This window comes from Orbicella franksi, chromosome 1 (assembly GCF_964199315.1).
Source record: "Orbicella franksi chromosome 1, jaOrbFran1.1, whole genome shotgun sequence".
Taxonomy (NCBI): Eukaryota; Metazoa; Cnidaria; class Anthozoa; order Scleractinia; family Merulinidae; genus Orbicella; species Orbicella franksi.
Window position 1 is genome coordinate 29,884,032 of NC_138145.1, and position 25,641 is coordinate 29,909,672.

General features: G+C 38.9%; 3 protein-coding genes across 3 annotated transcripts; 1 reads left to right on the forward strand and 2 right to left on the reverse strand.

Moving 5' to 3' along the window:
* Positions 1-581: 581 nt before the first annotated feature.
* LOC145502163 (uncharacterized) lies at positions 582-4,649 on the reverse strand. Its single transcript, XM_081481431.1, has 2 exons — positions 3,324-4,649; positions 582-1,429 (listed from the first exon to the last, which is right to left on the reverse strand). Exons 1-2 carry the CDS (start codon positions 3,823-3,825, stop codon positions 582-584), a joined length of 1,350 nt encoding a protein of 449 aa, XP_081337557.1. The 5' UTR covers positions 3,826-4,649.
* Positions 4,650-6,454: 1,805 nt separating this feature from the next.
* LOC145484046 (beta-2 adrenergic receptor-like) lies at positions 6,455-8,163 on the reverse strand. Its single transcript, XM_081462653.1, has one exon. The coding sequence runs from the start codon at positions 8,044-8,046 to the stop codon at positions 6,967-6,969; it is 1,080 nt and encodes a 359-aa protein (XP_081318779.1). The 5' UTR covers positions 8,047-8,163; the 3' UTR covers positions 6,455-6,966.
* A 4,061-nt stretch (positions 8,164-12,224) lies between these two features.
* LOC145502236 (SHC-transforming protein 1-like) lies at positions 12,225-24,286 on the forward strand. Its single transcript, XM_081481493.1, has 13 exons — positions 12,225-12,672; positions 12,908-12,978; positions 13,769-13,826; positions 14,481-14,511; positions 15,711-15,853; positions 16,895-16,946; positions 17,389-17,515; positions 18,411-18,498; positions 19,042-19,270; positions 20,174-20,422; positions 21,299-21,481; positions 21,677-21,870; positions 22,095-24,286. The coding sequence occupies exons 1-13, from the start codon at positions 12,538-12,540 to the stop codon at positions 22,218-22,220; spliced, it is 1,686 nt and encodes a 561-aa protein (XP_081337619.1). The 5' UTR covers positions 12,225-12,537; the 3' UTR covers positions 22,221-24,286.
* The last annotated feature ends 1,355 nt before the right edge of the window (positions 24,287-25,641 follow it).

Genomic DNA, 25,641 nt, shown 5'->3' on the forward strand with positions numbered 1-25,641 from the left:
CCGTTTGTCAGCTGACGGAAGTCGGTCAGTCAGTCAGGCGATCAGTCAACGCAATTTTCGTATGTTCATTGGTTGTATTTGAACCAATACTCTAATGATAACCCGCGCCCCAACCCCATTCCTGAACGGTAGCGTTTATATTTTACAAATAAGTTGATTTCGACAGAAAAGTTGTGACTTGTTTTCGTAATAAGTAGGTTTGGACTATCTAGAAGTTTCCTCTGATTCAGGCAACACTGCAAAGATTTTCAAACTAATTAAATGTGAAAGTCTTTTTATTTCAGTAGAGTGGAACAAACAATTCTATTTACAAACTTGGAAATAAGACAGCCAAATACATACATACATTACTGTATTTACCCTCGGATTTCAGAGTATGCAGGTAATATCTCCGAGCATTTAACTATCAGATGAAGGATAGACCACCACACCGGGAACTACGTCCCCCTACTCTTTTCGATCAATGTGTGGGTTCTTTTACGTCCCACAGAATTAATTATGAAGAGTTTTGAGACGGGGCCTACGGTTTATCATCGTTATCCAAGAATTCAATTAAATTCAATCCGTCACAAACCCACCAATTACTGAGAGCATAAGGAAGTGATATTAGAGAGTTTATTTGGATCTGTTCTTGTGAAACAATACTCCGACAGATCAGTTATTGTGAGGCAGTGCCGTCGGAAGGAAGGTTCCACTACGAGTCCAAGCAAGCCAGCGATTAAAATCCCCATGCCCGTGGCTACAGCTACAAACCCCAGAACAAATTCCCGCAGGGGGAACTCGTACGAATTAGTAAACACCTGCAGCACATTAGCGTACATAATTCCGATGATGAGACCAGCCAAGAATGAAATAAACAGCAGTATTGTTACACTGGGAAGGAAACGGTACCAGGCGGCAAAAAGACAGAACACAAGAATACTAACTTCTATCACAGTCAAGAGCCATAACTTTCGAATCATGACTTTGGGAAGGAATTCTTGTTTGATCAACGAAACGAAAGCGAGGTATGATCTACCGATGAATTCTCCCAAGAGAAATAACGTAATGTAGTACTGGTAATGATCCCGAGGGGGGAAGGGTGAGTTTGGAAATGCGTACGTCGTGATAACACCTTGGGTGACTAAGAACTCGGACATCCACGAAATCACCACGCAAAGGATTGTTGGAAGAATCTGTTTTATGGCTTGTAGCTTCTGTGCTGTTGTCAGCAGGGGTGGGGAGGGTTCGTCTTGTTTATTCTCTGTACTTTTGGTTTGGTCAACTGTTTCGTATTGTACATAGTCGAAGGGTAACTGTCCTGGTTTTCTTGTTGTTGGTTTGCTGTGCTTTCTCTCCATCAGCCAGTAGAATATCAAATAAAGAACAACAAGCCCAGCTACTGTCACTGTTGTAGTCTCGGAGGACACACAAAACCACGTTGTCATGGCTGTACACAAAAAAGAAGACAACTTTAAGAGTAACTCAGAACTGTTTAGTTTTAGATTCTGAAAATGAGAATAAGTAATACAAAATTCGGGAAAGAATTGAGATTGCCGGTGATGGGTACTTTCCGAAAAAGAAAGTATGGAATATTTGCAGCGAACAGGATTGTGGAGGTCAACGAGGTTGGAGAGTGGATCACTCCAAAAACGTATTTAGAGGACTAACTATACAACGTACAAATATAGCTAAGATACCGTGTTTATCCTGGAACACAAACGAAGACTGAAAAATAGCAATTTCAAATGAAAGCTGTAACTTTTCTGTTATGTATAAAATGCAAGAAAAAAGCCATTACCCAATGTAATAAAGTGAGGTTAAGTGTCTTAAATGGTTACGGTTATTTGGAACTACTCTATGAAGGATTGATGACTCAGAAAAACGGTTGCAGTCGAGTATTTAATAATTTGCATGAACAACAGATGAAGGAGTGGAGAGTCAATTCCAATCCCTCGCACAAAAAAACAGGGAAAGCAGAGAGGAATCGTGTATTAGAAAAATATAATATGAGAGCCAAAACAACAATCTGAAGTTGAAAAATGAAAAAAAAAAAAAAGAAAAAAAAAAAAAGAGTCTTGCTGACAAAACGCGGCCACCCCTCCCCCAATCTCCACTGAGTTCCTTGGTTGGAACCATAAGAAAACCATTAATCATTTGCATGGGTTTGTACGGGCGAGCGAAGGGAACTTTATTCAATTGTACCAAAAAACAATGAAGATTACTTAGAATTCAAAAAATCCCTTTTAACTAATGCCTGAAGAAAACCCGCAGCATCTGTTCTCCGCCGGTTGTCCTGGTGACTAAAGTTGTGTTAGAGTATTTAACATCTGCCGGATGACCTAATCGTCCAATGCAAATTATTTTGTTTTGTTAACAAAATAGTTTGCTGAATTAAGAATTAATGAAAATTTACCGGGAAAGACGATCGACTCACCACTCAGTTGGAATCGACAATCGTAAAGCATATAGGTCAGAGATACTTTTTTGTCTTATTTGCTATTAAAAATATACGATCAAATTACGTGACTTTTTTTAGGGCCTGATTACATGGCGAATTTCAGCCGGCGCTGAAATTTCAGCCTGGTTAGGCGGGCTAAAGTTTCAGCCCGGCTTCTGAAACAAATTCTCATGAAATCAAATTCAGCAATTCAGCTGAATTCAGCTGAATTTTGTCAGCAATTCAGCAATTCAGCCCGGGCAAACGGAATTTCAGCCCGGGCTGAAAAGCAGGAAATAAGATGGCTGCCGCTACGAAGTAGAAGCGATCTCAGTAGAATAAAGGCGATAAAATAGAGAATCTCTCTAATTTCAAAGCTTAGATGGAATATAAGAACATCGAGACAAGGTTAAACAGCACGAGGCTGTCAGGGAAGCCATGAACTCGGCAAGCTTGAGGACATATTTTCTTTCTATAAAAGTACGTCTTTCTGGCTGAGAGACAGGTTTCGTTTCAGTTCCATCATCATTGTAGGGTGTTACTATCCCAAAAAGTTAAAAATTGAGCGCCAACAAAAGGTCAAACTACGAGAGAAGCAATGCGCCTATTTTCACGATTCGTGTTCTCGGCGCCATTTTGATTCTCTGGGGACTTTTCGCACACAATTTCATTTTCATATTTGGCGCCGAGGCTAATATTTCAGCCCGGGCTGAAATTCGTTATGTTTATATCGCAACAAAATTTCAGCGCCCCCTAGCCGGGCTGAAATTCGCCATGCAATCAGGCCCTTAATCTTTCGTTCGATTGCGATCGATTTATACGCATTTTTAATGGCTTGACTACGAGCTTCACACAGAGCGACTTAGACAACTGTCCTCTTTATCAGAAGTACGACATTACTAACCTGTGTAATAAAGAGGAGCTGTAATGAATCCGACACCAGTCCCAGCTGAAAACACTCCGACAATAGCTTTATTATAGAACGATGTCATGGCTATGCTCGACATCTCTCCCACACCGAACGCGAGAGACACCAAGCACACAGAAAGCAGCTTCGTCTCAACACGCGACACGTAAACCAAACAGAACAAGCCAACTTCGTACAAGACAAACACCACGATAATGCGAGGCAGGTACGGGATCTTCTGAACAAAATAAGGCGACACGAGAGTTATCAACACATACGGTCCGATAATACATGAAATAACAGCCGAGGTTGGAATATCACTGCCCCTCAAGATATCTTCAGCGGCAGCTATCAGCAGCGAGTAAACCGAATACAAGATAAACCCGAACGAGAAAAACGCCACGACTGTAATGACTCGCTCGCTGTCGTCTTTTGCTGGTGTACCATTGTCATTTCCATCGACCAGTTCTTCACCTTCGTTGCCTTCAACTGGTGCCATGTCTCAGGGCGAGAGATGAATAAAAATATTAGTCAAACAAGAACGTATTCAGTACAATTCCACTTCAGATGCAAATGAGACTTTGATTGCGTGAGTTTGCTTTACTAGTTCTGCATATATTATAAATGATTGCTTATAAATTTGCAACTGGTGAATATCAATGATCCGTATCGCACAGGACACCCAGTCAATAGACTTATATATATGGAGCCAGTTTTCATGTCACTTTCGACAATGAAGAACAATAACAACACGGTCTTTTTATCTCGTTTTCCTCTCAAAATGTCGACGCTCGAGGAATAAAATGGGAAGCAACAAACTCTTGGTATCAATGTGGACTGTTTTGTTGTTTAAATGAAATACAGGAAAATCCGCAAAAATGAGTTTTTATGACTGAAATTCTTTGAAGGAACGCGATACTTCGGTCTTTAAAACAGTGCCATATTTAGGCGCGCAATGGTTTACAGTGAGAAATGAAACAAAAAGCGTGATGTGTGCCATCATTTATTATGTTAAGAATCATTCACCACTAGCTTCAATCTAGCCTGCGAACAGGCTCCCACGATCGCTTTGCTCTCCGAATTGTTCTGTTTCGCGCTCGCCGATCTAGCGAAATTTTTTTCCGTCCTCGCCGGGAGCCTGTTCACAGGTTAGCTTCAATCCGGTGTTGAAAACCCCAGATTTTTTTTATCTTGGTGTAATTTCCCTCTCGTACACATCTTTAAAGCTCTTCTGTAAAGTATAATTAAAATGTACTGAGTTGAATCCACGCAAACTGCAGTGATAAACATGGCAATAAAACGCATGTTAAAAAACAATTATTTACTTATTTTAAATTGTAAATTAGTTGTTACTTCTATTCCTAACGGTCACTTCTAAAGATGTATGTTGAAACATACGAAACGTCAAGTAAATGAACTTTGTTTTTTAACATGTGTTTTATTGCCATGTTTATCACCGCAGTTTGCGTGTTATTTCTTATCAAGCTACGATGGCCAAAGAAAAAGAGTATTTATGAAATGAATCAATGTTGTAACTGCTTTTGGACTGCAAACAACCGTTGCTATGGGCCTTGCTAGGTTGAAATATAGCTACCAGCGTGCAGATTTCTTAATTTAAACGTAAATCAAAGAGCAATTAGAGCATAATCGTTTCAAAATAAGTTTAGCCAATGGTCAGACATGTCGAATCTTCGTGTTTCGAAAAAATGTTTTTTTTTGTTTTAGAAAAATTAATATCTGAGGGCATAAGACCACCTTAACCCAGGTTAGACTATTTTGACCCGGGCACAAATTGTCTGCATTGATTTGCGCGATATGGCGATATCACGCGACTTTCATTAAACTGTATACACTCTCAGGTGCAGTACACACAGCCATTCAACGTTTCATTTTCATAGCAATAATATTTTTGGAGACGTAATGGTGAAAATAAGACATCATATTAAGATATTCCCCACTCCTCTTAAAAACTCGAGCACAATCGTCTTGCTGGAAGAAGAGTGAGAAAGAGAGAGCTGGAGGGCGGGTTGGGCGGGGGAAAATGTAGGAGAGAGGAGAGAGCGAGAGAGGTGATTTCTCTTGATAGTTTTAAAGCCTCCTTTTCCACCGCGCGCGGAGCGTGCTCGCCTCAAGTTCCTCGCAGTCGCCTCGCGCAACTCTCACATGCGTCTTGCTTGGTTGGTATCGAATAAAAACAGCCTTTTCTACCATAGGATATTTAGAATCAAAAGCTAACCCGACTACAAAGAAACACAACTAGTAGTTAAATGCTGGAGTTCAGCTTGGCAGGAGTTGTCGTTTTGTTCTTTCAACGGTGACAGACAAACGTGCACTCCACCACCATTGTAATAAAGTTAACGTTGAAAGTCACAATTTCTACAGTACTTCCTGAATTGAGCGTTCCTTCGTAGCACAGGCATACTTACTGTATCTTCAAGAACATAAGAAAAACGATGTCAGGCGAGATAGTTTTGCACCATGTATTGACGTTGAGTTGGTCAACTCAGTAAAATTTGAATAAGTGCACACACGAGAGCATACGATTCGGTATAACCTTATCGAAGATACTATGGCTGGACTTGAACACCCCCAACCCACCCCCTCCCCCCCCCCCCCAAAAAAAAAACAAAAAAAACCCGGAAATTTCTACTTGCCGCGAATCTTTATCACCTATTACCTGTTTACTTCTACAATTCACTTTAAGATTCCTGGAAGTAGAGCCTTAATTCTGATGTAAGAGAATTACCCTCGGCCTTGATTGGCCATATACATTTCATTTCTAGGACGTATGGTTAAGTTTAAGTTACGACTATCTCTAGTCATAATATTTTTGTCATTAAATTTTGCAGTAGTATCATATATCAATGGAGAATAATCATGGTATATCGCAGTGGGTAAGATGGAGAAAAATATAAACAGCGACCTTACATGTACGTACATGCCATCCATACATATTCCACCTGAAAGGAAAACGCAATCATCGAAAGTCTAATAGTGATATTTCGACGGCTTTTGAAGACTTTGAAATATGTGTGAAAATTGCAACGCTGAATTCACCTAATCATTTATATAACTTGTCGTACGTTCCTCGAATCTTTCTCCAGTCAATCATTTTTCACCCCATTGAAAGTGAATTCAAGCTATGTGTACTTAACAATTGACGTTGTGAATTCGGTTTACCTCTACGTACTATAGGGAAAGTGAAGTTGTTGCATTGATTAGTTCAAGTTTAAAACCGTTTGCAAAACACCACCATTCCAAGGCTTTCCAAGTGCATCTTCGTTAATGATTTTTCAGACACGCTCCCCTCCTCAAGTGCGTCTTCGCTGATGATTTTCAGACACGCTCCCCTCCTCAAGTGCGTCTTCGCTGATGATTTTTCAGACACGCTCCCCTCCTCAAGTGCGTCTTCGCTGATGATTTCCAGACACGCTCCCCTCCTCAAGTGCGTCTTTGCTGATGATTTTTCAGACACGCTCCCCTCCTCAAGTGCGTCTTCGCTGATGATTTTCAGACACGCTCCCCTCCTCAAGTGCATCTTCGCTGATGATTTTCAGACACGCTCCCCTCCTCAAGTGCGTCTTCGCTGATGATTTTCAGACACGCTCCCCTCCTCAAGTGCATCTTCGCTGATGATTTTTCAGACACGCTCCTCTCTCCTTGTGGAAGTCTCTCTCTCTGTAGATTGTTTTTGTTCAACACTTCGTCGACTGCTGTGTTTGCTGCTAGTTGAGTATTTTGACCCTTTTAAGACCAGCCAAATTTTCTCCCTGAGGTCTCGACAACGCCAGCAATATAGAAACGGGTTGAGAGAAGAATTAAGAAACGTGATTGTCTCCGCCAAAGGGTATAACAAATGATCAAAAAGTGCATCGTCTTCGATCAGCATGTCGGCGAACGACGTGACCATGAGAAGTAAATAACAAAGAACAAGCACGCCTGTAATATATGCCACAGTTCGAGCCATATGCGTTTCCCTTGAGCTCAAGGTTGACTCCTGTGCAGAGCTATTGCTGGTGTCATCTTTGCGCGAGTCGCGCGCGCGAATCGCTCTGTTCACTAGGTTCTGTGCGTTAATTTGTCTCTCATGTCGCCTTATTATTTTGAATATTTTAAAGTACAAAGCTATGTTCAAAATCAGACTGAAGCCAATAACAGCTGAGGCAATGGGAGAGAAAAATTCGTCATTTTTCACTCTCAAAGTTCTGCAAATAACATTGAATAAAAACCACACTGCCCAAACTGCAGCCACAATGGTTATCAATCGAGGTTTCGTCATGTAGTTGATGTACTTGAAAGGGTAAACTATGGCGAAGAACCTCTCACAGGCTATTAGACTCAATGTGATCAAGGAAAGACCCACGCAAAATATTTCGGTGTATAAGTACGCAAGAAGCGCTCCGCAGTAAAACTCAAGGTTGATTTTGCCAGCGATGTACACTACGAAGGAGGGTTGCACAACCACACCAACTAACACGTCTATAAGAGCAAGTGAGAATATAAGTATGTTGGAGAGAGTCCGAAGAGATGGGAACTTGAGGATGATTATTAACACAAGAGCGTTCCCGACGGTAGCTAAAACCGACAACAGTCCATTTGTAATGCAGATGGCAAGGAGAAAACCGTGCAATGTTGACGATAACTTGAAGCTAGCCAGCTCCAAGGATAGAGTTGAGTCGAGGCAGGGTTGTGATACATCAGAAATGTTCATTGCTTGCATGTTGGAGACAAGTTGATTCCTCTAAGCGTCTGCGGCGAAAACAATACGTGTGCATGTCAAATTCAAATTAAATAGTATGCAAAATAAAAACCATCTTGATTGATGAAATTTTACGCTCGCGACTGGTTTAACCGAAATAACTTATCTCGATTCTCAAAGTCTGAGAAACTGAATACAGTCCCTCAGTTCGTTCGAGCAAGAAATAGATTGTAAAGAGGCTGAAATACTCAATAAGAATTAATTCGTTCTTATATAATAACATCAATTACAATGTTTCCATTTCATTTGCAAATTTCCACTACCAAACATCGGGGGATTGATATTTACACAAAACAACAATTTTAATAACTTTCATCGCCTCTGTTTAAGTACGACAGAATTTTAATTTTGCGACCCTAACCATAGTTCAGACATGAGAGAAATTTTCTTGATCATATCTTATGAAGCGCAAAACAACATGCAAATATCCGAAACTGTAACAGTTGATAAATCAGCTTAATTTAGACAATAATGTAGAGGAAAAAAAACTTTTAGAAACTCAATTGCAATGAAGCCGGCTCCTAGCCAATCCTTTCTCGGTTCTGTCCTCGTGTACTGGTTCACATGAACCGATACAAAAGACCCAAAAATCTTCAACAGCTAAACAAAGGTTCGCAAAGAAAGGAGTAATATGGTTATTCCCTCTGTGTACCGGTACACCAGGACACAACCCCTTTCTGGGTTGTGCGCGCTCTGAAACATCTTTCGCTGAAAATTGCCAAGACCAGCTGGTTTCAAAATCTTACTTTTAAATCTCCTGATTATTTGTCCAGACAAACAGCCATCGAAAAACACCAATTAAATCACACACTTCCGAAAAATCTCATTGACACATTCACATATGTACGGCGAGTGGTTCAAGAAAGTTAAGTACAAGTGGATATCAGTATAGAACAAGAAGCTGATCACTGATCACGACTATGGTGGCCCATGTTGGTTACCAACACAGCAGTTATGAAGGAGGCTTATCTGAGAAAGATGCACATTCGTCCGGTTACGTGGAGAAGCTATTTAACTTTACCACTTACAAAGTTCCTGAGCTGAAAAAGTCACCCCTTGTTCACGAGGAGTCTCACCAATTTCATCAGTTGCTTAGGGCGAGCAAAGACTGTACGTGTTGTTTGAGTCGGTCTGCTGGTTTAATGTATGTGTTTAATTATTCACGGATGTTTTTTTTTATTTCGAACTCCAGCCGTCAATACCTACTGCGCGGGTGACCCATTCAACAAGAATCAATTTCAAGTGTTGTGAAAAAGCCTCGCCGCAGCGGTATGGTGTAAGATTATACAGGCCTTTGTTCTTAGGAGTTTTAGGAGACAGAGTCAGTGTCAAGAATTTGCAAGGTTTCCTTGATTAAAAAAAATAAAGAAATACGAAGTCATAGAGGAGAGAAATTAAAACTCATCTGCTTTTTGCACACAGATGGAGTCAATTGAGATGACGCAGTTCTAGGTGCGAACTAGCGCCTTGATGCCCAGCTCGTCTAAAGATGTTTGGCGCGGCAATTTATTTGTTTTGGCTTGCAACACCAGCTTTTCAATGCACCTTCAAGGAAAATTCTGTTAAAAGAGTCAACTTGTTTCATAATCAGATCTTATAGTCATTGAACTCCTATTTCATTGTTTGCCTGAGTTGGCGTGAAATTGTTCTGAAACGTGAATTATTTTCTATGGTTACTAAGGCCTTTAACAGGGATAAGCACGATTCAGAATATTTTTATTGATGTTCGTATCTAATTCTCTATTTTTTATTACAAGAAAAAAGAAAAAAAATTAGGCGAAAGAATAAGTATCGCCATTCTTGAACAGTAACTTTTTCACGAATCAAACAGCTCACGTTTCGCGCAATGAAGAATCACGGAGCATTTCATCGCGCTGTAATATGGGTTATTGAGCAAGCGTGAGGTCCGAGATGGCCGGATATTGACCAAGGTTTACGGACCGAGATGGAGTCAAGGTCCATTATTAAAACACGCCAACAAAGAACGAGGCCAATATCCAGCGATCTTGACCGATATGGGATAAAAAACAAATTTTTCCTGTGGGACATAGCGCGTAATCCCGAGCGGGCAAGATAGCTCCATCTTGCCCGCTCGGTTAGCCAATTACAGTGCAGGATTTGGTTCATTTTGCCCGATCAGCGAGCTAGCCATATAATAAACAGCTATATAAACGGTACTTTTGTTTCGCACTACCATTCAAAATCACTAACCTGTGCCAATATGTCAAAAAGCGATCGAAACGGGTCATGCTCGACAACAGAAAAATACTCTGTATTGTCTCGAGCGTTTTTTGGCCTTTGTAAAGTTACCCAAGGTAGCCTGAACTTTGCTCATCTAATATAATATAAAGCAGTAATATCGACAAAGTCGAATTAGATTTTCAATATTCCGTTTTTCGGACGTTGCTAATGAGTAATTCAAAGAGAGACGGCGAAAATAAACATCCTCCAACCAGAAAAAAAAAGAAAAAAAGTTAAAAAAATGATGTCGGGCTGGTTGGCGGTGACAGTCGTCTCCTCCCCGAAAAGCCTCGCAAACGTTTCAGGCTCCTTTTAAACCAAAAATGTATGAGACTAAAATTAACTACAACAAATTATATGAGCCTTATACGTTGTGTCCGTAGAGGGTTGCAGACCAAAATGTCGCGGGAAAATTATATTCAACTGTTTGCCGGCTTTTACCCTTCATCTTTTGTCCTTACTGCGAGGGTTAGTCCAGTTGTTAGTTTGCAGTTTCAGATTACCTAGTATTCATTGTATTGCCCAGTGCCCAACCTCTTTCAAATTGCTATATCTTCCCTTACTCGGTCACTGGAGATCTACAATTTGGCCCCGACATAATATATAGATTTAATCTTGAATATGATTTGCAAAGGCTTTAGAAGTTTATACCCTTGTAGTCGTCGTGTAATTTCCTTTTCTGCGAAGCTCCTTTTGCCGAGTCTCCGACCACAGCAATATAAATAAAGCAGCAACGTAACTTTCTGCAGCCAACCAATGTATTAGCACCATGAAAAGAAGCCAGGAGCAGACAGTATTTTTCCTTGCGCTTTTTGTTATGCAAAATGCAGTCAGGTGAAACAACACCCTAATGCAGAAAATAATTTGCCTCCAAAATGAAATCAATAAACTTTCCATGCGTGGTGTTGCCTATCGTGGGATTATATGCATATCCTGAGTTTATATCATATCGATAAAGTTACGACACTGATTTTAATTGAACTCTGTTATTTCAGAAAAAAAGAAAACTCAATTTCATGTAAAGTTAATTGATGTTCTGACCACTTGAATTCTTCGAGTATTTTCAAGCCAAAAATCAAAAAGCTCTTTTGAAAATACCACATTTATCAGACCCTTAGTTTAGCATCGGTAATATTACTGCCCAGTGAATAGCGCAAATATTAACCACGAACAATTTACTTACCTGATCAAAACGGAGGCCTTCCTCAGGCTAATAGTGCTCCTAAACTTTTATCCCACAGCAAAAATTGTCGGTTTCCTTTAGGAGTATTTGTCAGTGCAGATATTAACAAGCACGATTAAAAAATCAAATTATTTTTTAACTGTTCGAATACTGATACCGGTCGGTAACTGGACAACATAATGTAACACAAAACGCCTATAAAGTTGACAATGAAATCGCTGTCATTTATGTGCAAATAATGTAACATTCATTGAGACATTTCCTGACAGACCTTATTAGAGGAACAAATACGGCGTTGGAACGAATAAACATGTCACCACGAGATTTTGGTGTCGAGGTCATTTTGATCAGGAAAAACCTCGTTTTCAGTTTCTTTCAGCACACTAATTTGCATGCCTTTTTGAGCGCTTTTGGTCTGACAAATGTATAGATTTTGACCATTTTTGTCTGAATTAGGGTATCTTCTGTAAACTCTGGCTTGGCATTGGGTATTTTGTTTACAAGGAACTGATTTTTTCCGCATCAACATTGGTACATTTGTAGCCCTTCTCAAATGTTTACACACATGGGGCCTTGGTTAGCGGCGGTCATATTTTGAGCCATGTACAGTACTAATTTTGCTGGTCTGAAATAGGAGTCCCAAATTTTGGCACAGGTCTGAAATAGAGTGAGGGTGCCTTACACCCCAACCAAAAACTCTGGGGAGTAACCCCGCCGTAACCCTTCCCTCCCCAAGGGGCCTGCATGTAACTGAAACATGTTTCGGCAGTTGATGTCATGAACCGTCATAACATTTCTTGTAGGTGGTGATTGAAAGAACGAAAAAAAAAAAAAAAGAAAGAAAACATACGAACTCAGTAAAGCGAGGGTGAACGGGCGATGTCTCGATTTGTTAGCCTGAGCCGGTAGGCTGGTCAGCAGATGATGTCTACTGCGCACAGCATTCTGGGAAGATCAAGAAGACCCAGGAAGGTAAGGAAGTAATGTTTACGTCAGGGCTGTGTCTGTAAGCAAAGTCTAGAACAAACATGTTTGGCAAGAAAAAACCTTCCGATCCTTCAGCTGAGTGGACAAAGACAGGTAGCTTTGTACATAAGCCAAGCAGGGGATGGCTTCATTCAGATAATTCGCTGATGGAAGGCGGAGTTTGCTACGCTGTCAAAGTGAGTTTGTAGTACTAGTACGAGGGATATATTGGGTCTCCGAGATTTTAATAAATATGCTCTTGTTTTGATTAAGACAGCGGTGTTTGTTTTAACGTGACTAAGAAGTTCGCTTCAAAATGGACTTTGCTGCCTTCGAGTCACCATAAGTATCCATCAAACCAGGGATCGATGTTCAAATCAATTGATTGTTCGAGTCACCAAATTAATCTGAATATTACTTCTTCCTTCTCAGTATGTTGGCTGTTTGCAAGTTTTAAAGTCCATGCGAACTCTGCCTTATGATCTTCGACAGCAAGTAACAAGGTATGAATTCAAACTGAAAAAAGCAGGAATTAAGTCGCACATCCGTAGGAAGCCGTGATTATTAACTGCTTAAATTAAGACTTACTTTATATGGCTGTGCAAAATTGTGTTTGCTTACAAATATAACTGCCGGAATGCGTGAATAATGCTTTAGAGATTTGAAAGTTACAAATAAGGCGGGACTTTAAATATTTTTCTCTTGAGGAAATACGTCAAATGCGGGCTTGATAGAATCTTTGTATGTTAGAAACCAACTAATCAATTTCCATTGCTTAATTGAATTGATCGCCATGCAATTACGATTACTGGCTCATCAAGAAATTAAATAATCAGCTTTTATAAAATGATTGAGCTACTATGCACGCTCTCATTGGTTGACAGGTGTGTTTAGATGAGAGTATGTAAACACAGTTGTGATGTTTTAGCTTCGTGCATATTTTTGAGAATTATTTTATAAAAGCAATAGAACACTTTTTCCATGATTACATAGCCTCATCTAAACACTCGGGGGTTGGGAGAATTCTCGTAAGTTATGCAAACCCAAGACATAGTCGAGGGTTTGCCTAACTGTCTCGAATTCTCCGAACCCTTCCCGTGTTTAGATGAGGCTATGTAAACACGGAAAAAGTGTTCTATTGCTTAATTTGGGTATTATCATGCATGGATATACCCTGGGCATCAGAGGGTTTTTTTTGGTGACGAAGCCACTAGTGCACCCAGGGTAGCATGGCCAGGCCTTGTTTTGTTTTCATGTGTTTTAGTTTATTATGTTTATTGTCTGGTACAACAGGGAGGCCATCTTGAGATGTTCTGAAGCGGCTGGTTATGAGTTAGGAAGAAGAAAAAAGGTACAGTGTGCAATGTCTGATCCAGCTTTTAAGATAGCTGTTCTTTTCCTGTGTGTTTATTTTCATGATACCTTATTTGGCACCCTTATAATTAATCCATCAATCAAATGTCTACATTCGAATCATATGCTGGCACAGTAATTTGCAACATACATTAAGGAAAATAATTGCCAACCAGCCAGTTTGGGGTCATTCCATGATATTGATACAGTACAGTATGTCAAAACTCATCATGCAAGTCCACACATATAGGCCACCAAAAGTTGCCCCATGAGGTCAAAGTCCTAATGCTATGATACCTCCCCCACCCCCTTCCAAGTAACCTAAGTTTTCTGTAGTCCCCCGAATCCCCTCAGAAATATTCATAGAACAGCAACCACCTCACAAATGGCTTTCATAGCCCTTCAAAAAATCTTGTCAGTGGGGGGAGGGGGGGATATAAAATGAAATGACCCTTTTTAGGTATCAACATAGTCATTGTTTTGATTGAGTGGAACATTATACTGGTATGTTTGATATAATTGTACAAAATTACCCCTTGTAAATTAATGCCACAAGGGTTATTTGTTTTTCATTCATTAGCCAGGCCGTGTAGGTTCAGAGCTGGAAAGAAATTAAATTGATATACAAAAGAAATTCTGTTCTTTCCAACAGGCTGCAAAGAACATACAGAAACTTTTAGGAGGTAATAAAGTTTTAATGATCTATTGATTGTTAATTATTTGTAAGATTCTTTTGCAACAGTTCAAAGTGACTGTAGTATTATACTGTACTGACACATGTTTGTGAATATATGGTCCTTTGCTCCAAGTACATTACATATACATGCAGCTTTTTGTAGCATTATCAGGGCTGTAATTAAGGGCAGTACTCCATAACACCTACATTGTATTATTGAAAAAGAAATAAATAAATAAGTAAGTAAATAAATAAATAAATAAATAAATAAATAACACTTGTTATGGCTGAGTATGCCTAAGGAACCCTTGATGTTACTGTGAACGTGCCTGTTGTTGATACCATTTATCCACAAAGCAGCAAGTTTGTTACGGATGTGAAGACCATGGCGACAGGTGCCTCAAAACTTAATGAGAGCTGTGCACATGATTATATTTTTGATGTAACTAGGAATTATATATAGAACATGTCTTTTTATTATATAAAACTCAGTGGTTTACTGAGTGGTAACAAATTGATAAAAATGATATCCCACATGTGAGGATATCATTTTTATCCACATATGTGGGAATATCAATTTTGATAACATTTTTGTCCCTGTAACTGCACTTAAATTTGTTAGTGTATGATCAAAACATGTTCGGACCTTCTTTGGAAGTCTTCGTCAATCTTCGGTTATCTTCAGAAATCTTAGGAAAACTTCAGAAATCTTTGGAAAATGTTCAGAAACGTTTGACTGGCCTTCGGTCAAATCTTGGAAAATCTTAGAAAAGTGGTCGGAAATCTTCTGAAAATCGCCAAAAACGTTGTTATGTATTGTGAGAATTTTATATAATAAAAAGAAAATTACATGGTTGCTTGGCAATATGAACTTATCTAATCGTGTTGAAAAATATTTCACTTGTTCGCCATGCTCACTGGTGAAATATATTTTAATCACTTGCAGATAAATTTTGTATCTCCGCGTGGCCATGTAATATCCTCTTTATAATCATTGATAACAGTGTCTACTGGTATATGTACATTGTTAAACATATATTTATTGTGTGACTATTTTATAAATCATTATACACATATGTTTGTCGTTAAAGTAAAACTCTAATTCACTTAACACTCCTAACTTTCTAGTTATTTGTTAGGAAAAAGGGATAGCTCACTTGAATACTGCAGCTGAAATTGCATTTTGTTTGTCTGAATGTTATTTAGAACTCCCTGGAATGGTTAACTCAGGTTGTACCGTAAATATGACTGTGTCATCACTTGGTATAAAGTTAACAAGTATTGAAAGTGGTAGAGTTATCTTGACTCATGACATGCAAGGAATTTCATTTGCTAGTGGTGGGGAAAAGGTAAGTTGATACTTTAAACCCTTGAAACCATCTTGGAATGAAATCCAAGTTATAGTAAAACCTTGTTAAAGAACCACCAATAGGCCATACTGTTGGTGCTATTGATCCCAGATATCTGTTGAACTGGCTTATTTCTCAGGCTGTTTTGTGCACTGTTGGTTTCATTCACATGATAACAAACATCTCTTGGTGTGGATGGATTTTGCACCTGTCAAAGTCTTCTCTGTAACATATCTTGGATAGCATCTTACTAGAAAGTGCGAAACTCAACAAACTTGCAAAGAAACTGTGAAGCAACTTCCCCAACAGCAGATATTCACTCATCACATGATCATGAAAATTCATCATCACGAGTTCAGTTGTTTTTAGTCACATGAAAAACCAATAGTGCATGCAACAGCCTAAAAAAAGCCATTTCAACAGACGTCTGGGATCAATATTATCTGCGGTAATAGAGGTTTTCATGTTAATTTAAGATTTAAATAATGATACTGGAATTGGTTTATCATTGTAATCATTATAGTTATCATTAATTAAATGCTGAAATCCCCATTAAATCCTGTTTGAAGTGCAGTGAATACAAATGACTCATTTATCTCTTAATGAAGGGAGTTTGAAAGCTCATTTATTGTATTTTCTCAGTATGCACGTGAGCATTTAGGAGAGTGTTTATATAAAGAAACTACAGGTGGAAAAATGGAGAGGGTTGGGCAACTTGACAAAGAACGTAGAGGCTCAGTACTCCAAGAGGTTGTTGATCATATGAATGGATTCGTCAGACACACACATTTGGCTTTCAGATAACTTATTGTCCAGATGAACTTTAGTTTGGGTGAAATAAGTAGCCATTACTACTAAATGAGGGGTTTGTATTGACAGGATTTTCATACTTACAAAGAGTTGATCCTCACCATAAGCTGTGCTCAATCTGCCTGAGTCAAATATTTTTTGCTGCTTTGCGCTCCTAATCGTGCAAATAACTAAATATAAATTTAAGTTAAGTCAAAATTCAGTCACATGATTTTCAGTTTCTTGTCATAGGACTGTATCGATATGATAGGATATGTGGCTAAAGATTCTGCCAATGGAAGAGGTTGTATTTAATGTACTTGTTTAACTATAAATTAACAAGTGATTTAAATGTGGAGTTGTATTTGATGTAATCCAAACCCGTCTGTTTCTGTTTGAGACCTACATGTATGAGGTTAAGTAACAGTCTGTTTAACATTAAATTAATGTTTGTATTTGTGTTGGCTCATTCAGTTACAGAAAGCACCTTTAGTTAAATATAATCATTATGACTGCAAGGATGCTCTTGGAAATGAATGTGAGAAATGGTACCCTAGGCTAGTACATTATTTGAATTTAGTTGTTTAATTTGACAGGTTGAAACTCCAAGCAGTGATTTAAAACTGTCAAAAACAAAAAGAGACAATATCAGGAAGTCACATTGAACTATTTTAGCCACAAATGAATGATTAAAACAGGTTGTGTCGCCTGTAGCATTGTAGTAACCAGAAAGTATTTTCCTGCAGCCTGTTTTGTGGTTGACTGTGGAGGAGGATTAGCTTATGATGTTATTAACACCATTGGTCAAGCTTTTGAGATTCGTTTTAAGATGTTTCTACAGAACCCTCCACTTGCTACTGAAGTGCCTGAAAGGTAAATTTAACAAAGATGCTGTCAGTACTAGTTAAAAAGGAAACACTAAGTAGTTGTCCATGTCTTGTTATGAAGCACTGCAACATACAGTGATACTGGATTTGAATCTGACGCAATCCAAGAGCCTCACCTCCCCTTAGGGGGTAGGGGGAACTCCCACATGAAAAGGACGGGGATGCTCGTTGTACCTTTTAGGGGTTAAGAAATGATTTTGGTACCTCTGTGTGTTCAGCCTAAAGAAGTCACAGGAGCTTTCTTGGTATCTATTAGGGTATAATGAACGACTTATATTAAACAGGATTGAGATTTAAAGAGCAATGCTTTCAGAATAACTTTACAAGTGGAAGGTATTCAAAGCAATGGTCTTTGTTGCTATTAAAAATAATGAAAGTGTCAGTTACCGGTAATGCATTGGTTTAGAATTGGTACCTCTTAGGTGTGAAAAATATTTCAAACCACGCTAACAAAACAGTTTCTAACAGGCACCCCAGTCCTTTTTATGCAGGGTTCCCATCCTGGCCTTGTCCCCCCAGGTTTTTCAAGGCCATCATCTACAAACAAAAACGTACACACTCCAGAAATTTCACTTATAATAATTATTATATTAGTCTAGACAACTTGGAGGTGAAACAATTTATTCTGTCTTGTGAATTTGTTTTTAGATTTTATGATAATATTATCACTTTTACTGATTTGGAGCCATGTAGTTGTACATGTAGTTTCTTGGACACCCAAAATGTTACAGTATCATGTCGGCCAGAAGTCATATTATCAGACCAGTGATCATAAGTAGCCTGTGAATGATATTTTCTCATGGTTCCCATTGGGAAAACAGACCAGAGTGATGAGAGGCGGAATTGTACTTGCACAAGGTCATGAAGAGTTTTGTTGTTAGGTTTTCAGAGACAATATTTGAAGAGAGTGAGGACCACGCTTATGAAATGGAGTACGAGGAACCAAAGAATGATGGAATGCATGTTAAGGTACAATCAAACCCTAGCTGTTAATATGGACACCACAGGGACCAGCGAAATTGTCTGGCATAGCAGTTAACAAGGTGTAGATCTAGTGTGTCAACTGGGTGAAGTTATGAGAAAATACATGTAGCTAACCAGGAATGAAAACCACTGGCTACAATTACTGTCAAAGACATGTAAATGGTTTATTTAGTTTTTACTCTGCACCAAATTTAATTTTTTTCAAGAATTTCTAACCATTCATAGATTTTGTAGTTAATCCCATATATGTGGTTCTTACAGCTTGCAAGCTGAATGAAACTCCTGAAAGAAGTGGCAACAGACTTCTGCCAAAGCTTAAAGAAACAATGCTCTATAAACATTATGTTCTTTCAAGGAATTGAAGTTTGGAATCTATTAGCACAGTAGGACACACACCAAGCCATGGGCTTTGGGCCTATCATTTCTTTCATTACACATTATACTTACTTACAGTTTTACATGTATCAAGTTGAATAATCTGCTCATCTCAAAGTCATTGCTAATTATTTAGTTTGATTTCATCATCAGCCATCTGGTGCATATGAATCACCCATGGATCCAAAGCCTGTAGGGTACATGACACTCAGAACCACAACAACTGACGGATTAAGTGACTATGACAACCCTAATAACATGAAAAATTCCCATGGTTATGATGTTCTTCACATGAAAGGTTCCCACGGCTACGATGTTCCTAAGGGATCCCTTGTGGGAAATGAAATGTCTAAAAATCCCCAGACTGACAGACATATGCCTGGTAAGGTTTGTAATGATATGCACCTTATTATAGGTGTATAGAATGTAAGAAAACAAAACAAACACTGAAGGATGTTTCATACAATGTTCTATGATTGTAATTAACAATTATTCCACTAATGTGCATTGAATATGAGATGATAGATAGCCAACGAGGTCAGGTGCATAGCGCCGAGTTGGCTTTAATCATCTCATATCCAACAAGCGCGAGTGGAATAATTGTTTTATTAAAAACTGCCCCCATAATATAGAAAACTAAACTAAAAAATAAAAACGTCCCAAAAAATCACGCGTACGCTTACTATATTTGTAGAGCATGGTGTAATGGCTCATAACCCATGATGGCTCAGCCAATGAAAACTCTCATGTTATCCAGTGATCCAGTTTTTAATAATATCATTTCGATGACAGTAATTATTAAATATTAAGGAAAATAGTGATTATATATAACTACAAACATGTTTGCCGTGCCTGAGTAGGGATGGTACTCTCAGAAAAATTGGGTGGGGGTGTGTTGCCCACTTCCCAAAACCCTTACCCTCTTGAGGACCAAGGCTTTTGTTGATGGTCTGGTAGATAATGATGAAAAAACTAGTTTCTTCTCAAAAACATACCCAATTTAAGACTAGAGTGCAAAAACTATACCCTGTTTGAGACCAAAATGGTCAAAATGGATACCCTATTTCTGACCAAAATGGCTAAAAATGGTACCCTTTGGGCTGCACATACCTGTAAAGCCCATATAAGGCAGTACTCTCCTCTGGGTGTTGTACATAATGTTGTTTATATTTTCCTTAAAGCAGGAGAGGAGTGCAGGCTCATTTCCTAAACAGTGTCTGATACCCAAGCTTATTAAACCTGTGTCATTTTCTTCACAAAATTAATGGTACCATTATGATCTCAGTTTCAGATGGTTATGATAGACCGTCAGTACGGTCCAATAAGTCTGGTAGCAGTAATGGCTTGAGCCAGAGTGGTAGCCTGATGTTTGCTGCTGGGGCTTGTTATGAGAATCCTAATGGTTTAGGTTTCTACGAGAATCCCCTGGCTGCTCCAAAGTTACCTGAGAGGAACGACAGCTTGGAGAGACATCCAGGTGACTTGCTCGACTCATCGCTGTATGACAACCCATCCTCTCCGACCTCTGGATCAGGTAATGAATGATTTAATTGATTCTGCCTCAAAAAATGCGGTAAATCCTCGCTAGCAGCCATTTAAAATGTGCCAAAGAAGAAGTTTCCCTCCCAGAAGATGTGAAATATGAGTTAATATGAGCCTCTTTCATCGCCAAACTGGCTTAAGGTGTTGTTTCAAAAACCCAAATTTTAAACCTTGTTGTAGAATGTTGGAAGATGTTTTTTGTCGCTGTGGCACGAGAAAGCATTGCATTATTTTAGCCTGGTATGTCTGTGGACTCTTTCCCATACGCATAACAGGAAAGAAGCTTTGAATAAGACTCTACTGAACATTTGAGAAAAACTGAAAAAACTTTTGACATTACCGGTTCCGATTCGAACTCTTCCCTCAGCTTTTCTGATAGCCAGAGAATGAAATATGTATACAGTAAACAGGGGAGTCTGTAACGTGAAAAGTTCTTGCAAAGCTGTGTTTTCTTTGCCGTTCTTGGCTGAGCCACCTGGCGCGCGTTGTGAGCTGCGGCTATCATTTTGGCGGGAAAACTTAGATCCCGTGATCCCGTGATGAATGCCGGGAAACTACTTGGAGTACTTTCTACCAGTGACGGGGGACCGGTGGGATACTGCTGTCTAGCTTCATGATTGGCTATATTCTGTAATGCATGGGATAAATACGTTCGAGGTCTGTACTGTAACTTACGGACCGACTTCCCCCTCCTCCCTTATCAATTATGGCCCAAGCGCGATACTCACAGTAGGGACCGAAAAAATGAGATTGGTTAACTGTCTGCATAGGAGAAGTGTCCGCCTTTATTACAGCGATTCCCGTATTGCATGAGGGCGTTGCTCGTATACATATATATGGTAATCGAGAACTTTTAATTTCCCCCTAGAACAAAACTGGGCAAAATTTGATGAGGACATGCCGCCTCCTACTCCACCACCAATGGCGACGAATCCTGATCACGAGGACTACCTAACTCCGCGTCCCGCCCCGAGGAAACCTCCACCCAAACCTAAACCATATGCCGCGAGCAAGGCAGAGAAACTGCAGCAAGAAGCTGCAGCCGCAGAGGGTACGTTACCACTGTGACATCGCTTTTGACGCGTGAAACTTCGTCGTTGTACTCAACGATGACTATTGGATTCACATTTGCTAAAATTCTCATTTCGCGACCTGCATTTGAGTCAAGTTAATAAATTGTCCAGGGTTGTCATTTGCTGCTCTTTTAGAAAAATAAGTCATTTCATGCGTTTTCTTAATACTGCAGTTCTCAAGTCCATTCCTCTCGAGTCTGAGGTTTGGTACCATGGCTCTATGACCCGTGCTGAAGCAGAACTGCTATTGGAAGACGAGGGGAACTTCCTTGTGAGAGAAAGTAAATCAAAAGCTGGCCAGTATGTTCTTTCTGGAGTTCAAAATGGACAGCCTCGACATTTGTTGTTGGTCGACCCTGAGGGCAAGGTTTGTACAGTTTGTTGTTACTTACGTTTACAACAGAAAGCCGTTGAACTCGAACCTTTGGGTTGTTCTTAGAATGTCCCGATTCACCCACGAGCAATCCCGAATCCCGGACACTAACGAAAATTACCGACAAAAAGTTACCGTTATTCTTGAAACAGCATTTTATAGAGTTGTCAGCTCAAACCAGTTTCATTCATATTTTTGCTGTTATTCGCTCATTCCAGGTACGAACAAAAGATCGCGAGTTCCCAAGTGTCCAAGAACTCGTTGCGTACCATATGAAGAACTCTCTACCAATCATATCATCAGGGAGCCAGGTCACAATAACTCATCCTGTCCACAAACATTAACTACAGCTGTTTCTGTCATTTGCTATCCGATTGCATAGACTGGATTGCAAAGCAGACCACTGTGAACTCCAAAACTGTAATATTTTTGTACATGATGTTTTAGAGGGGAAGTTACATGGGGGAACTGGATTACTGGTAGAGACTTACAGCTCTCTTCAGTTCCTCGTTTCAACTTCTCATCTGCACGGGTTCGCACGGTAGCGTGTTCGTGGTCGTTTGTTTTGAAAGGTTTTGTAGTAGATCTATTAAGTCCAGCTAACGGGGCAAAAGCTACTATGTAGTAAGTTTATAGAAGGGGGCCCGGCTTTAGTACAAAACCAATAAGTCTGATTTTTTTTAAATCGTACTTTGCTAATGATGAAAAACAATTTATATTGAGCCGGACCATGATTAACCCCTTGTCACGCCACTGGAAGTGACATTGTAACGGTGCTTGTGTAGTGTTATTGTACAGTTGGAAAGAGAGATTAACACATGGGGCAACAAAGTTTTGATTGTAGAGCGTTTTCTAGTGCCACTGTAACGACGGTGTTAATGCTTAATTACCTCATAGCCAGTAATACAAGTAGCGTTAATAAGGTAGGAAGGAAGAGGTTTTTGTGGAGTAGTGGTAGAGTTTTATAAAACGCACTTACTATAATCGAAAAATTTCTCCACCAGGTGAGTTATCGAGGGATTTGTGGTTATCTAATTGGTCATACTTGTCATATAAAGTTGGTTTCAAAATGATTACTTCCCCCGTTTTGAATTTGTTATATAAAGAGAAGTTAGCAATAAGTGACAATAAACAATATTTTTTTCACGGTTATTTTTGTTGTCGTATCTGCATCATAATAAAATCCAACGTGAATGTGAGACAAATTCTCAAGGTTCTGCACAAAAAAAGCCCTTTTCACGGTTAAAGTTTGTCATTTGCATTACAATATAATCTAACTTGTATGTGAGGTGATTTCAGGGAATTTTCTAGTTTCTGCCCGAAATTTCCCCGCAGCCACCGTCAATTGCATTGTAATGCAATGAGAAAAGCTTATCGTAAAAAGGGTTATTGCTTCACATCCACATTGAATTTTAGTATACTGCAAATAGGACAAATTCACCGTGAAAATAGCTACTGTAAAAGAGTGAAATTTGTAAGAATGGAGGAGATACTTTATCAAAGTTGAAAAGCGACTTAAAGCTACATCCATGATAGAAAATGGTCCTTTTCTGGTCGAAGATTTCTTACGATTTGCGATGGCATTGTTTTTCTTGTTAAAAATATTAGTGTTAACTTCCGTAAACTAAGTCCATGGTCTAATATACCGATTCAGCACTTGAAGAAAGATATCATTTTTCCCAGTGAGTCATCCCTTTCTCCCAGAGACAGAGCCCTTCCCTAAAATAACCAAAGTAAAGCTTTGAACAAATGTCAGCCCAGGACTTAGTTGGGAATTTTACGGTTTTTGTAATTAAGAACAATTTATAGCAATGAACTTTTGAAATTTTATCTATAGTAAATAATTTGCACGCAATTTACACAACATACCGACTTTGTGGAAACTGGATCAATTGATAATGTGAAATAATGTGGTGTTTTACATGCAGATATTTTTTTTGAGAATGAAACCAGCTAGCCCTGGTTTGTAGATTTGTAGCTCACAATTGAGAATATTAATAGCTGGTCTATTATTTTAGACGAAAGTTACAATTCAATGTTCTATTAAATGTCCAACCTTTCTTTCATACCATGCAGCAGTTCTATTATTGCATGCTGCTATTTTCGTAGAAAAATCAATTTGGACCAAAAGTGCTCAAGTCCACTCCGAAAGGTTTTCCTTTTACGTGAGACAACAGTATAAGGTTTTAAATGTGGAACCATCGTCTCAGTTACGACAGTGGTCACGCTTGTTTCTGTGGAAGGAGTAGAGCCCCCGTTTCCGTCTTTATAACGAGGATTTATTCCTAAAGCGAATTCTTCACTGTCACAAGTGTTTCAGTTTTGTTTTTGGAAAGAAATCACTTTTCATGGCTTCTTCCCTAAACAAACACAGTAACATGAAAAGAAATCACTAAAATACATTACGTCAACTACGTCATCTTACAGTAGTTTCCTTGTAAAATAGAACACGTGATTTGTTAATATAAGTAGTAAAACATTGTTATAATAGAGAGAAGTTATGCAATGTAGTCAGGGGAAAACAGGTTCTGGGCCAAGCTCTCCTAGAGTTGGACGCTGATTATCCCATAGGAAAAGAGCATTTTAAGATGATGAGAGTTAAAACTACTTACGGTATTACGGTACGTAAGAAAGTAACAGTTGCTATCGAAGTTTCGAAAGGTATATCATGGCAACAACTTGAGAAGCTGCCAAAGTTTTTGTACTTTTTAGATCACTCTTCCGCTATTTAAAATAAAAGCGTTTTTAAAATCCGTTGTTTTGCCTGGTGTTAAGAACAAAACATCATCCTCCCAATCTATCATTTGTACTTCCCTGTTCCCATCCTTCCATTTTCTTGTAATTAAAGAACATTTAAGAATTGCACTACAACGAGGACATTTCTCTAAAAGAAAATTCAAAGGTGAGTCTCCTGGTTTTTTTTTTCGTTTTTTTTTTTTCTTTAAATCTGAAATTTGGTGGTACAGTTAAATTCCGAAAATTTGCTTTTCTTTCCTCTTCCCCGAACGAAAAAAATCCCATTCTAGAAAACATGAAATTTTGAGAGTTTATAATATATTTTTTTTATTGAACTAAAGGTGTTGATCCCGTTCCTATATCCTATATCTCTATGACGCCTTTAGCGAGCCAACAATATCTCGAAGTAACATTATGCAGTTAATTTGGAGATGCATTTATTTGTAGGGTTTTGTGTTGAACTTGCCGATATAAGAAATTCTTTCATTTCATCCCAGTGAATAAGTAATGAAGTTTTCAGCCATCGGTGATCGCATTCACGGGGAAGGACTTAGTTTTCTTAATTGATGATTGACTGATCTTTGTAGGACGTTCGTAGATCCATTATAACGTCTTCTCCAGAATAATCTTGGAAGGCTTGACTGGTTTGCAAGATTCGTTCAACTTGTTGTAAGCCACTGCATTATCCCTTCACGAGATTCCTGTGATATGAAGCTTTGAATGGTTTGAGGCTCTTGCACCTATTACTAACCATTCAGAGCCGAGATGCTGTTCTGTCGACCAATCAGGTTCCAAAACGACCTTTAAGACAAAACACCGCAAGGTGTTCCAAAACACATGGCGTGCATAGTCAAGCATGACAAATTTATTCTAGGTTTTTTCTTCCTCTTTTTTTTTTGTTTTTTGTTTTTGTTTTGCTGGCTATGAAAGTAAAGACGGCTTGATACTGCAATTAAAAAAAACCTCAAAATAATAGAAAATCGACAAAAGGGGAATGATAAAGTAAAGCGAAACAAGGATGGTTTACAT